Source organism: Aulonocara sp. 'chitande type north' Nkhata Bay, linkage group LG2 (genome assembly GCF_057382095.1).
Source record: "Aulonocara sp. 'chitande type north' Nkhata Bay isolate Kocher_YH1m ecotype deep benthic linkage group LG2, A_spYH_male_GT1.1, whole genome shotgun sequence".
Taxonomy (NCBI): Eukaryota; Metazoa; Chordata; class Actinopteri; order Cichliformes; family Cichlidae; genus Aulonocara; species Aulonocara sp. 'chitande type north' Nkhata Bay.
In genome coordinates, this window is record NC_141345.1 from 20064080 (window position 1) to 20075102 (window position 11023).

At 38.1% G+C, this 11023-nt stretch overlaps 1 protein-coding gene across 1 annotated transcript; it reads left to right on the plus strand.

Moving 5' to 3' along the window:
- The first annotated feature begins 1073 nt into the window (after window positions 1-1073).
- On the plus strand, window positions 1074-8769 carry LOC147337677 (uncharacterized). Its single transcript, XM_086262833.1, has 10 exons — window positions 1074-1134; window positions 3072-3171; window positions 3471-3617; window positions 3850-4031; window positions 4275-4411; window positions 4533-4626; window positions 4891-5223; window positions 5412-5595; window positions 5676-5800; window positions 5999-8769. Exons 2-10 carry the CDS (start codon window positions 3087-3089, stop codon window positions 6323-6325), a joined length of 1614 nt encoding a protein of 537 aa, XP_086118959.1. The 5' UTR covers window positions 1074-1134; window positions 3072-3086; the 3' UTR covers window positions 6326-8769.
- Window positions 8770-11023: the final 2254 nt, after the last annotated feature.

An 11023-nucleotide genomic window follows, 5' to 3' on the forward strand; every position in this document is an offset into this window, starting at 1 on the left:
AATAGAGCGTTTTTTTTAGTTTCCTTGTTTTTCTCTGCTCATGTTCTGCCTACCTGTTTCAAGCTAAATGTTTTTGATATAAATAAAGTTTAAAGTATTCCTACATTATTACATTATTGTAGCACAAGTTTCAGTTAACTTTGCATAGAAATAAGTGATAAAATCTTTCGTCAAGGAGCTACTTTTACTTTCTTACCTACTTACTAGGAATCGGTACTTCAGCTTTTACTAAAGTATTTTTTAACACTAGTATCTGTACTTCTACTTAAGTACAGAATGTCTATACTTTGCCACCTCTGACTACAGACCTAAAAAGGGTTCTCCGAAAACTCACAAAGTCGCAATAACTCAGTCAATCAATCGTTTCTTTTGAAAATCACGAATATCCACAGAATCTTTAGCCCACAAAAGTAATGGAAACACCAACATGTTGCAAAATGATCAGAAGAATTATACAAGTTAAAACTTTGTAGCAGAAAAATAACACACATCATGGAAAAAGCTATTCCGAATGGAAAAACAAAGGTGATGTTTTTATGTCACGCAAGGGAACGTGATCAAAATCTGGGGCTTCAAGCACACGACTGCTGCAAAATGTATGAAGGGATCTAACTGGGATAAAAGAGGTCTTGAGTGCCTGTGTCTTTTTCTTCTGAAACGCTCCTGCTACATCTAAAATATGAAACCGAATGTCAGTTATTCATCGTTAGAGGGCAATGCTAATTATGCTAATTACACAGTGACATAAATTAGTGGATTGCAAACAAGGCATTTCAGGCTGCTCAACAACAGTACTTTCTGCAAGAGGAAAAATAATATTGGTCTCTAAGTTACAGTGTGATCACTATTTTTATTTTTTGTAAATTAGTCTCCTTTTGCAGTATTGTACACAGCAAAATCCGAAGTGTTGATGTGAGTTAAAATTACTGGTGTTAAAAATTTCGAGTTGAAAAGTGTTGGTTTGAGAGTTACAGTAACACTAACGGTGCTGAAAAAGCTCTGTAGCCGGAGTTATTTCAAAGAGTCAATACTATAACACTCATTTGGAGTTGATTTCCACATCCGGGTTTTTCGCGCTCATGGGCATGAGGAGTCCGCCAGAAGTTTGCTGTCAAGATCGAGGAGGTTGTTCAGGTAAGAACTATACAACAAGACCTATGTTATTTTATCATTATTAAATATTGTAACTAACTAGCCTATAACATTATTTATCAGAAGCATGCAATATTTTCCTAATGTGGAGTGTATTCATCTGCGGTAAGAGATGGGATTCGTTAGCTTAGGTAGCTAAACTATCCTCTATAACAAGTTAATATTGCAGCGAAAATAAATGCATGCTTAATATAATTCTCAATTCTAGTTAGTTCTAATGTCATAAGAGAAATGCTTTCCAGTGTTCAATGCTTATTAAATGAAACGAGGGAGGAGTTAGCTATCCTCTGGATATGTTAAATGTAATGTTAAAATTTGAATTTGTGGTAGCCTAGCTGGCAGCTAAGACAAATGCGTTTAGCCCACTGCTTTTAAGGGAAGCGAACATTCGCCTCAGAAATATCCTATTTAAAAGTGAACTAAACAATCACATGGAGACGTTCAAGTCAAGTTTTGGAAAGCGTCAAGATAGGCTAATTACACGTGCTACCAGCGAGTTTAGCAGTAGCCTAGCCTACAAATCTTTGAAGTGGCAGGGGGTTATGGAATTCTGTTAGATGTTAGTGACCAAGCAAGGCGCGCTGCGTTTGTGCATGGGTTGCTTGCTAACGGTTAGGATATATCATACATGTTGTAGTAGGGCTGCTCAATTAATCGAATTTTAATCACGATTACGATCTGGGCTTTCAACGATCATTAAAAATGACTGAGCCGATTATTAGCCCCTCCCTCGTGCTTTACTCTCGCGCTGCTCCGTGTGGCAAATCGAGCGCACCTCTCTGCATTTCGAACACGTGTCACAACAATTAAGAGGACCCGAGGGAAGCTCGGAAAGCTAAGCAGAAGTTATTTGGAGAGGAGAGTGACTGCCGTTGGTTGAAAAGAGAGGTAAAAAAAACTTCAGTGGTGTGGAAACATTATGGGTTCGCGGAGTCAGACGTGGATCAAGTAGACATAGTGTGTAAACTTTGCTACAGTGTTGTAGCTGCACCACAGAGCAACACTGCAATGTTCACTAAACATAGATGTTTACATTTTTCATTTATTTTTTATATTGCAAACATTTGCACTGTTATCAGTATTTGCACACTATTTTATATTATTTTTTGACAATCTTTAAAGTCATTATTCAATACATTGTTATTGTTAAATAAATATCGTCAAATAATCGAGATCTCAATTTCAGTGAAAATAATCGTGATTATCATTTTTGCCATAATCGAGCAGCCCTATGTTGTAGTAGGCCTAATCTAAGGGAACATTTTCCCCTTTTCTACAGTTTTAGTGAAATAGGCTACCATCCAGTGTTTAAGACAAAGCGGTATAACGACTGAGGGTCGTTGACGTCGCCTCCACTGATAATCCTAGCATGTCGTGTCACAAAACAACCACCACAAAGTAGCAACTAGCCAGACGGCTGTGCATGTGTCAGAAACTCCCGATATAAATGTAAGACTTGCACTCATTAATTTACAGTATAAGGGATATTTGTTGTCATAAGTGAAAGCGTGATGAAGGCAGGTGTGCGTTCAACAGGAAATTTTATGTGGATTATCATCCTGACATGGTTTAAACAGAGATGCTTTTCCCCAAGTAGGCTACAGCGATTTACTCGCAACATAGTAGAACTAAGTATCTAGCCTGCGTGCAGACGAGAAGATCGCCGTTGTCGTCTTATAAACATGTGGATGGGTGGATAATTCATTGGATGCTATTTCTGTGTACCCAAGTTCAGCTATTTTAGTGCGCAGGGGGAAGCCAAATTATGTTCCTGAGGTTGAAGTGGTCTGTCACCCCTTCACAGATCATCACACAATGTATAGCCTAATATTTTCTTAAAGTTGTCCGGATTTGTTGCCACTTAAGCTATGGTTTAAATATATGGTAAAAAATATTCTGTGCCCCCTTCTCTCCACCAGGTGCTGTTGTAAGACATGTTGCTGAAAGTGAAATACCTCAATGTAAAGAAGTACATTAAATTGCACGCAGGATTCACTTATCTAGAATTCATCAGTGAAGGTAAGATAACCTGGCAGAACAAAATTTGTTGCACATGTATCAGTTCATCATGTTTGCATCTCATCTATTTAAAAAACGAATTAAATGTTAACACATTTTATTTTAATGTGTGACATTAAAAACAGTACAGAGCAGTAGGCCTAGGCCTATATTGTTGCTGCAGACTTGTCTAATTTAACCATTTTAAAGACAGGTAAAACAGCTGTTAATAAATATTAGCTAAATAAAAAAGTCAAAATTAGTTTTTAAAAAAGTTTTTCAGGCGTTTTAGGTGACATTATGCTTATCTTTTTGTAAAGCCAAAACCAAGTTTGGACTTCCGGATGCTGCTGACCTTGATATTTTCGATGAAACTGACACAGCTGTCGAAGAAGACATTTTTCTGGAGTTACTGGAGGCCCAACCAGACCTATGCCTGACAATACGTGAAAAGATTTCAGATGAAGGTAAATGTTATCATAACTTAAATTTTCAGAGTATAGCCCACTCAATGTAGAGCCAAGTTCTTTTGCTCTTGATGCAGATGACATTGACCTGTCTTCATGCAATATACATGACAGTGGACAGGGCTGGGTCATATTTGTATAGAATGTTGTCTGAACATGAACATTGAAATTGTGTTATTAATGGCATTGTGGAGTAGCCTAAAGAAAGTTAACCAAATCATCTCTCCCAAAGATTTTTGTCCTTTAGCTCATTCCACACCATCCTCCTCGGATACATTATCTTCCCTCACGGACACTATATCACTTTCATCAAGTGACAGTGACCTCAGGGAAAAGGGCATTCCTGCAGGCCGCAGTAGATCCAGCAAAGACAGTTCTGCACCAAATGTTTCTGTGTCAGAGGCTGCAAAAGAGGTAATTGAGAACAGAAAATGTCTTTTGTATTTTTGAGTTGACACCATTTATACTGTAGATTGTTATACAAATTGAAATTCAAAACATGGTGGTTCCCAACTTGCCCTGTATGAAAAAATGTTAGTAGAAGTTAGTGCTTCTTGCTAGATATGTCTTTCACAGGTTTGTTGACATTCCTCTAAACTTTCACCTTTACTGACAAACAAGTTTTTATTGTTATTATTTTCCCTTTTATATGAGCAGATGGTTAAAAATGCCTTGACTAGGAAACCTGGTGGAGAGGAAATTCTTGAAGAATACAATGCCGAAAATTCACTGAGCCACCGCACCCGGCAGCAGCTTGTTAACATATTGGCAAGTGATATGACTGAGAGACATGGGTAAGAGTAATAGTACCTAATAAAAAAGTAAAGATGGGCCATATGGAATATTCTTGTAATGTATACTGCAGTAAAGACACATACTTCTGATTTAACATTGTCAATTGTATTTCCTCTATAGCAGAATTCCCTCCCGTAAGCAAAAGGAGAAATATGCCCTTGGAATAATTACACTCTTTCCCTCATTGAAGGATCCATTTTCTCCAAACGGCTATGTAAGTCATGCAGTGATTGTAAAACAGCACATTATTTAGTTTTCATCATGGAATAATTACATCAGCTAAATGATTTAAAAGAAAAATCTTCATTCCTCTTTCGTAATAACTATTGTCATAAAACTGTATTGAAATTGTGGATGTTGTTTAACATGTATTGCACCTGTTACATGATAATAGTCCTTGGGTTTCTTTTTGCTGAATCTGCAAAGTCTGTAAGATCGCATTTGATGTTTATTTTTCATCTATGTTTAAATGTGACAGGAGCATTTCTACGACGGAGTGAAAGGCACTGGATATATAGCGTGGCGCCTCAAAACCATGTCCAGGTCTACAACCAAACGGCCAGTGAAGGAAGTCCCAGTGCATCAAGAACAAGGGCCTAAGCGCAGAAGATTAGCAACCACATTGCCTCAGCAACTTGATGGAGATGCCTGCAAGGAGGCCATCTCATTTCTTGTTCACTCTCCTGATGAAGCAAGTGTATTTCAGAAGATGAAAATGACGTTCCAACATCGCCAGGATCTGGTGCATGATCCACAAAGAACTGCAGATGTCTTCAAAACATTTCCACGCTTTTTGGATGTCAAAGGACTAGTAAGTCAAATCACTTGATATTTTCAACTGTTAATCCTTTTTTTTTTGTTTTGCTGATGTGGATGGCAACAGTAAAAGATGTGATCATTGGTCATCCCAGTCAGGCTATATCCCATATTGGTCAAAATCACATTGCAATGTAAACAATGTTGAGCACTGTCTTTATGTCCTGTGTGTATGATGAACAGGTCAATCAAGACTTCCTGCTGCTGTTTGGTGCTGAAACAGCCACCAAGTTGCTTGAGAAGTGGGACATGTCATTCAAGCCAAAGGTTATTAAAGAAGCCAAACAGCTGACTCAGTCAACTGACCTGTGTCGTTTGATAAAAGCTGCTGAGAAACCAACAGAGAGTGATGTAAATGGTAGGCGTCGCACCATGCTTGTTTGATTTTAATAATATTTATTTTTACCTGTCATTTTGAAATTGTTTTATAAATTCAACCATACACAGACTGGGACAGTGACATGGCCTCTCTGCTGCTACTCCTTCAACTTTTGCCACCCACAGCTGGACGAAAGAGGAGAACCAAAATAAGTCCAACTGATGCAGCACACAAAATGGTGCACTTTCACAAGGTAAATATGTTGTCTCACTTTTTAAAATCCTACAAAACACTTTTTCAGTTTTTGCACTTTTTAGTTTTCCTCTCCATGAAGTATGTGTCTTAGTATTTTGTAATAAGTTAGCAAGGCACATAATGTCAAACTGAATGAATGGTTCATACTCAGCAAGTATAAGCTAGGCCTATATGTCAATATCTCATTTGTTTTTAGTCATGCTGCAGCATTGATGAACACTTGCAAGCAAGAGATGGTAAACAACCATACATCCTCGCTGTTGGTCGAACCCAGAACAGCATTGACACCTTCTACATCGCAGTGGACAAACAGCTCATCCCCTGCCAAGCCACCAGCTCACTCAGTGCTTTTGATGAACTTTTCAAATCCCACTACGTGTTCAACTTATCTTACGACGAGTCACTGGTTCATCTCTACAGTTTTGTGCAGACCACCATATTCAACATTGATGCCACCTCAACAGATGAGTCACCACGTGTTCGTGAGTTGCGTGCCAAAATGTTGAATGAGAACCATGTTTAAATGTTTTATCTGTCAAACTCTGCATAGCACCAGTCAGGCTTTGATAAGTCATTTGCGACTAGGTCACAGTTTTTATCCAAGCACCAAATTTAAGTTGGCTTGTTCACAAGATGGTTGCAGCCGTCAGTTCACTACATATTCTGGTTTAAAAAAACATTTAAATAGTGTTCATGATGAAGATTGTTGTCAAAGTGGTGATGCAGAACCCTCAGAGTCATTTCAAGCTGATTTTGACAGATTACAAGATACAGACATAGCAGTTGCAGGAACAAGTGTTACTCAGAGCCTAGAGGTTGGGTGTTCTGAAAACAATGGGTCAGGTCAAAGAATTAAAAAAAATTCTGAAGCAATTTGCACTAAAATTATTGGTAAACTCAATGGTAGTGGTTTGGCAAATAGTTTTGTGTCATCACTTGTTTGTGATTTGGAAGATTTTGCTGATGGACTGCACTGTGAGTTTAAACATAAAGTACTGAACGTTGTGCCAACAGAAAATCCTGTTAGATCTCCAGTGGAAAAATGTCTTGAGACTTTTGACAATCCAGTTGAGAAGTTCGACACTGAAGCTAAAAGAAAGTCATATTTCCGTGAAAAATGGGGAATTGTGGATCCAGTGGAAAAGACTTTAGGAATACGCTATGATACAAGGTTAAATAAAAAATCAGGCACTTATGACCAGGTACCAGTAAAAGACACTTTTGTGTACATTCCAATTTTGGAAACAATCAAATTTATATGTCGCAATTCTTATATTTGCGAGCTGCTTGCTAAACCATGTGTATCAAAAGAAGACAGATATGAAGACTTTTGTGATGGGAGTTACTATAAGTCTCATCCATTGTTTTCAAAACCACAGACTTCTTTGCAAATTCAGCTTTATTATGATGACTTTGAGACTGCTAATCCACTTGGTTCCAAACGTGGTGTTCACAAAGTTGGTGCAATCTATTTTGTCCTCAGAAATCTGCCTCCAAAGTTAAATTCTGCATTGATGAACATTCATTTGGTTGCATTGTTTCATGCAGAAGATGTGAAAAAATACGGCTTTGATCCTATTTTACAGCCTCTGATTGATGACATAAAGTTTTTGGAGAGCCATGGCATTGATTTACCCTTCTCATCTGAAAAGGTCCATGGCACTATATGTCAGATAACTGGGGACAACTTGGGGATGCACTCAATTTTGGGTTTTGTTGAGTCTTTCAGTGGACGTTACTTTTGTCGTTTGTGTTTAATTGCAAAACAGGATGCACAGAGTGTGTATACTGAGGATGATCCAAAGATCATCTTACGAGGGAAAGAACTTTTTGAAATGCACTGCAGTGAGTTGCAATCTGATCCTCAAAAGCTACATGTGTTTGGCTTAAGAAAGAATTCTACACTGAACACTCTTCAATTCTTTCATGTTTGCCAGAACTTTTCCTTGGACATTATGCATGATATTCTCGAAGGGGTAGCACAATATGAGATAAAGTTACTGTTGGAATATCTGTCAGACAATTTTCTGCCGAAACCTGCTCTTTTGTCACGGATCTATGCTTTTGACTATGGCTACTTGGAGAGCAAAAATCGTCCAACAAGGGTGAACTTAGACAGTAGTGGTAATAGTATAGGTCTTAACTCCATTCAGACTCTTTGTCTGATAAGAAACATTCCTTTAATTTTTGGTGATATTGTGCCAGAAGGAAATCAGAACTGGACTATGCTATTGCTATTGTTGCAAATAATTAACATCATATTCTCTCCATCTGTTACACATGGCATGACTGTGCTTCTAAAACATTTAACAATGGAACATCATGACTTGTTCAAATTGTTGTATCCAGGTAGGAACATGATTCCCAAACACCACTTTATGTTGCACTACCCAACTTGCATCAGAAAAATTGGGCCATTATTGCATGTATGGAGCATGAGAGGTGAGGCTAAACATAGGGTGTTCAAAGACACCCTTAAGAACTTTAAGAACATCACAGTGTCACTTGCCAAAAAACATCAAACATCCATAGCATACAAGTGGGAGACATGTCCTTTAAGCCATGTTGAGTATGGGCCCTTGAAATCATTTGATGTTGATAGTGAGGAAAATAGTGAAATGATCTCCCTAGGCTTGCCTGCTGTTGCAGAAGAGGCTTTCTCTGCTAATTGGGTTAACATTAATGGGACTGAGTACAGAACAGGATTGGTCATTTGTTGTGGTTCTGAACATGAGATGCCGGTGTTTTGCAGAATAAAAACAATAGTTTTGGTCAATAGTCACACCTACTTCATAGTTCAGAAGCTTGTGGTTGAAAATTTCAGTGAACATTGCCATGCTTATAAAGTGTTTGAAACTGATGAAAAATATGTTGTTAAAGCAGACTGTATTGAAATATACAAGCCCTTTGATTTGCAAAGTGCTTATGGTGATGATGATGGTCTGTACATTGTGCCATTATTTTTGTTGTGAACGTATGCTGTATGGTGCTTGGAATTTAATATTTATTAAAATTCTTATGTGACCAATTTTATGTTTCTCCTTTTATCCTGTAAAGGGACTTAACAAGGACTTTCACTGAATGTAACACAGTAGTCATACAGTAATTGCACTTTAATGCATTTTTGTATTCAGACAATTAATACAGACTAGTATTTAAAAGCTCATATATGTCACTTTAAAGTGCCAAAATAACACTGTAAAAGTTACAGAATAACACTCTAAGTGAAAACAGTCAACACAATCCAGTGTGAAAATAAACACTTAAAAGTGTCATAAATAACACCATAGTTGTTGTGTAGTAACACCCTCAGTGAAAAGAGTTAACCCAAGCCAGTGTAAAAGTGAACACTTATCAGTGTCCTAAAACAACACTATAAATGTTAGGTAGTTACACTCTGAGTGAAGACACTTCACACCATACAGAGTGAAATTTTAACACTATGGGTGTTATATTTTTAACACTACAATGGAGTTAAAATAATAACACTTTGCAAAGTGTTACTTTAACTCTAAACCAGTGAGAATTATATAAACACTGGAAAAGTGTTAACTTTAACACTATAGGAGTTGAATTAACACTGGAGATTTTGCTGTGTACCGTTGATTGAGATACACGGAGGAGTGTACTTGCAGCAAAGTTCTACTGTCATCTTCACCTCGCATACAAAAGTTTATTATACTTCAAAATCACATCTATCATTACTAGCATTTGGTGTATGCAACTCGGAAGCCACAGAGTGCATTTTTGGATAACTGGGAACCATCAAAACTGCTATAGGTGAATCCTAAAATGAAAAATGTTTCCTGGAAGTGCAAGTATTATGTCCCTCTAAGGCTTTATCCCACTCATATACAACTGATATAAAGACAGAGTTCATACTTCATCTTTTCTGCTGCTGCAGGTGGTAGTGGTGATGGTGATGGGGGGACTTAAGAACCAGCAGTATTTCATATTTCTGATTCTGGTAATGCACTGCCTTGCTATTAACAAATTACCCCAACGCCACACAGGCAGTTAAGTGAGTGAATTAGCTGGTGTTTGAAAATGGTGGCATTAGCACTCCTTCTGCTCAGAAAGTGCATGCATGTGTAAATGTGTGTGTGCGCTAGGGCCTCTGTGCTTCTTTTTGCTAACTTTCCACCTTCTCTCATGTGCCACGAAGACACATTTCAGCTTACATTTGCGGAATTGAATTCATAATTGCTTGTTGGCCGTATAAATTTCTGCATAATGAAATGCTTTCATAATAATCAATAAAGTAAATAGAGCGAGTCCATTTAAAATGTTGTAGCGTGAGGAAAAGGATCGAGCTGCTTTCGGTGCTTCAGTGTGTTACCTTATCGCTGCTTATAGCACGTAGAAGAGAAGCCGAGTGGATTCCAGTTTGGAAAGAAAATCCCCACTTGGATACTGCTATCTTTCTTTCCTGGGTGATGACATCCAGGAGGCGAGGAAGGATGGATGTCTGTTTGTGGTGTTGGAACCAGTCCTAGCACTTAGGTGCCCCCCCACCCCCAGTTGTCCATTCTTTCTAGCCAGCTCATAGTGGATTGTGCTTACTCTCATTTAGTCAGGCCTATTTGTCTTTCCTCTAAAGCCCAACCTGCTCCAAAGATGTAATTCCATAAAAGCATTCAATCAATACACCAGAAACTGTACTCATCTATCATTTGTGGAGAAAAAAAACAAATAGGGAAAATTGTGTGTGTCAGTGTATTTGCAAGTGCATGTATGTTGATGTCTGTGTCCAACCCAAATATTTCAAATCAGCCAAAACAGGATTGGTCAAATGCGCTGGCTCAGTCGTGAGTGCTGTAACACACAGGTGCACAAGGGAAGTGTGTCCACTGGATGGCACTGTTATGAGTTTGGAGGGTTTTTTTTTTTTTTGCTTTTTACAAAGCTGAGGCAACAATCAATTGATGTGTGGTATTCTGTGTCAAAAAATGAGGAAATATTAATTTCTTTGCTCCTGGAAACCTTAACATTTCCAGGAAAGACATAAATACAATAGCCACACCAACACACACACACACAATCACCCACATGGGCTTCATTAATCTCCTCTGTAACAGGACTCTATCCTCTGGCTTCAATATTACAGTAAATGGTGATGCTTATCTGCAAGCAGTCCTGCCCTTGAAATAGGTGCTGTTCCATTCCCGGCTAATTCCACAGCCATTAAATGGCTGGCACATTTTTCACAGGTATATAAATT

Bases quoted from the DNA above. Each gene is read 5' to 3' on its own strand.
- LOC147337677 (XM_086262833.1), top strand. From the start codon at position 3,087: ATGTTGCTGAAAGTGAAATACCTCAATGTAAAGAAGTACATTAAATTG. The intron at 4,412-4,532 runs GTAAGAGTAATA...TTTCCTCTATAG, and splicing joins GATATGACTGAGAGACATGG to CAGAATTCCCTCCCGTAAGC. The intron at 4,627-4,890 runs GTAAGTCATGCA...TAAATGTGACAG, and splicing joins CATTTTCTCCAAACGGCTAT to GAGCATTTCTACGACGGAGT.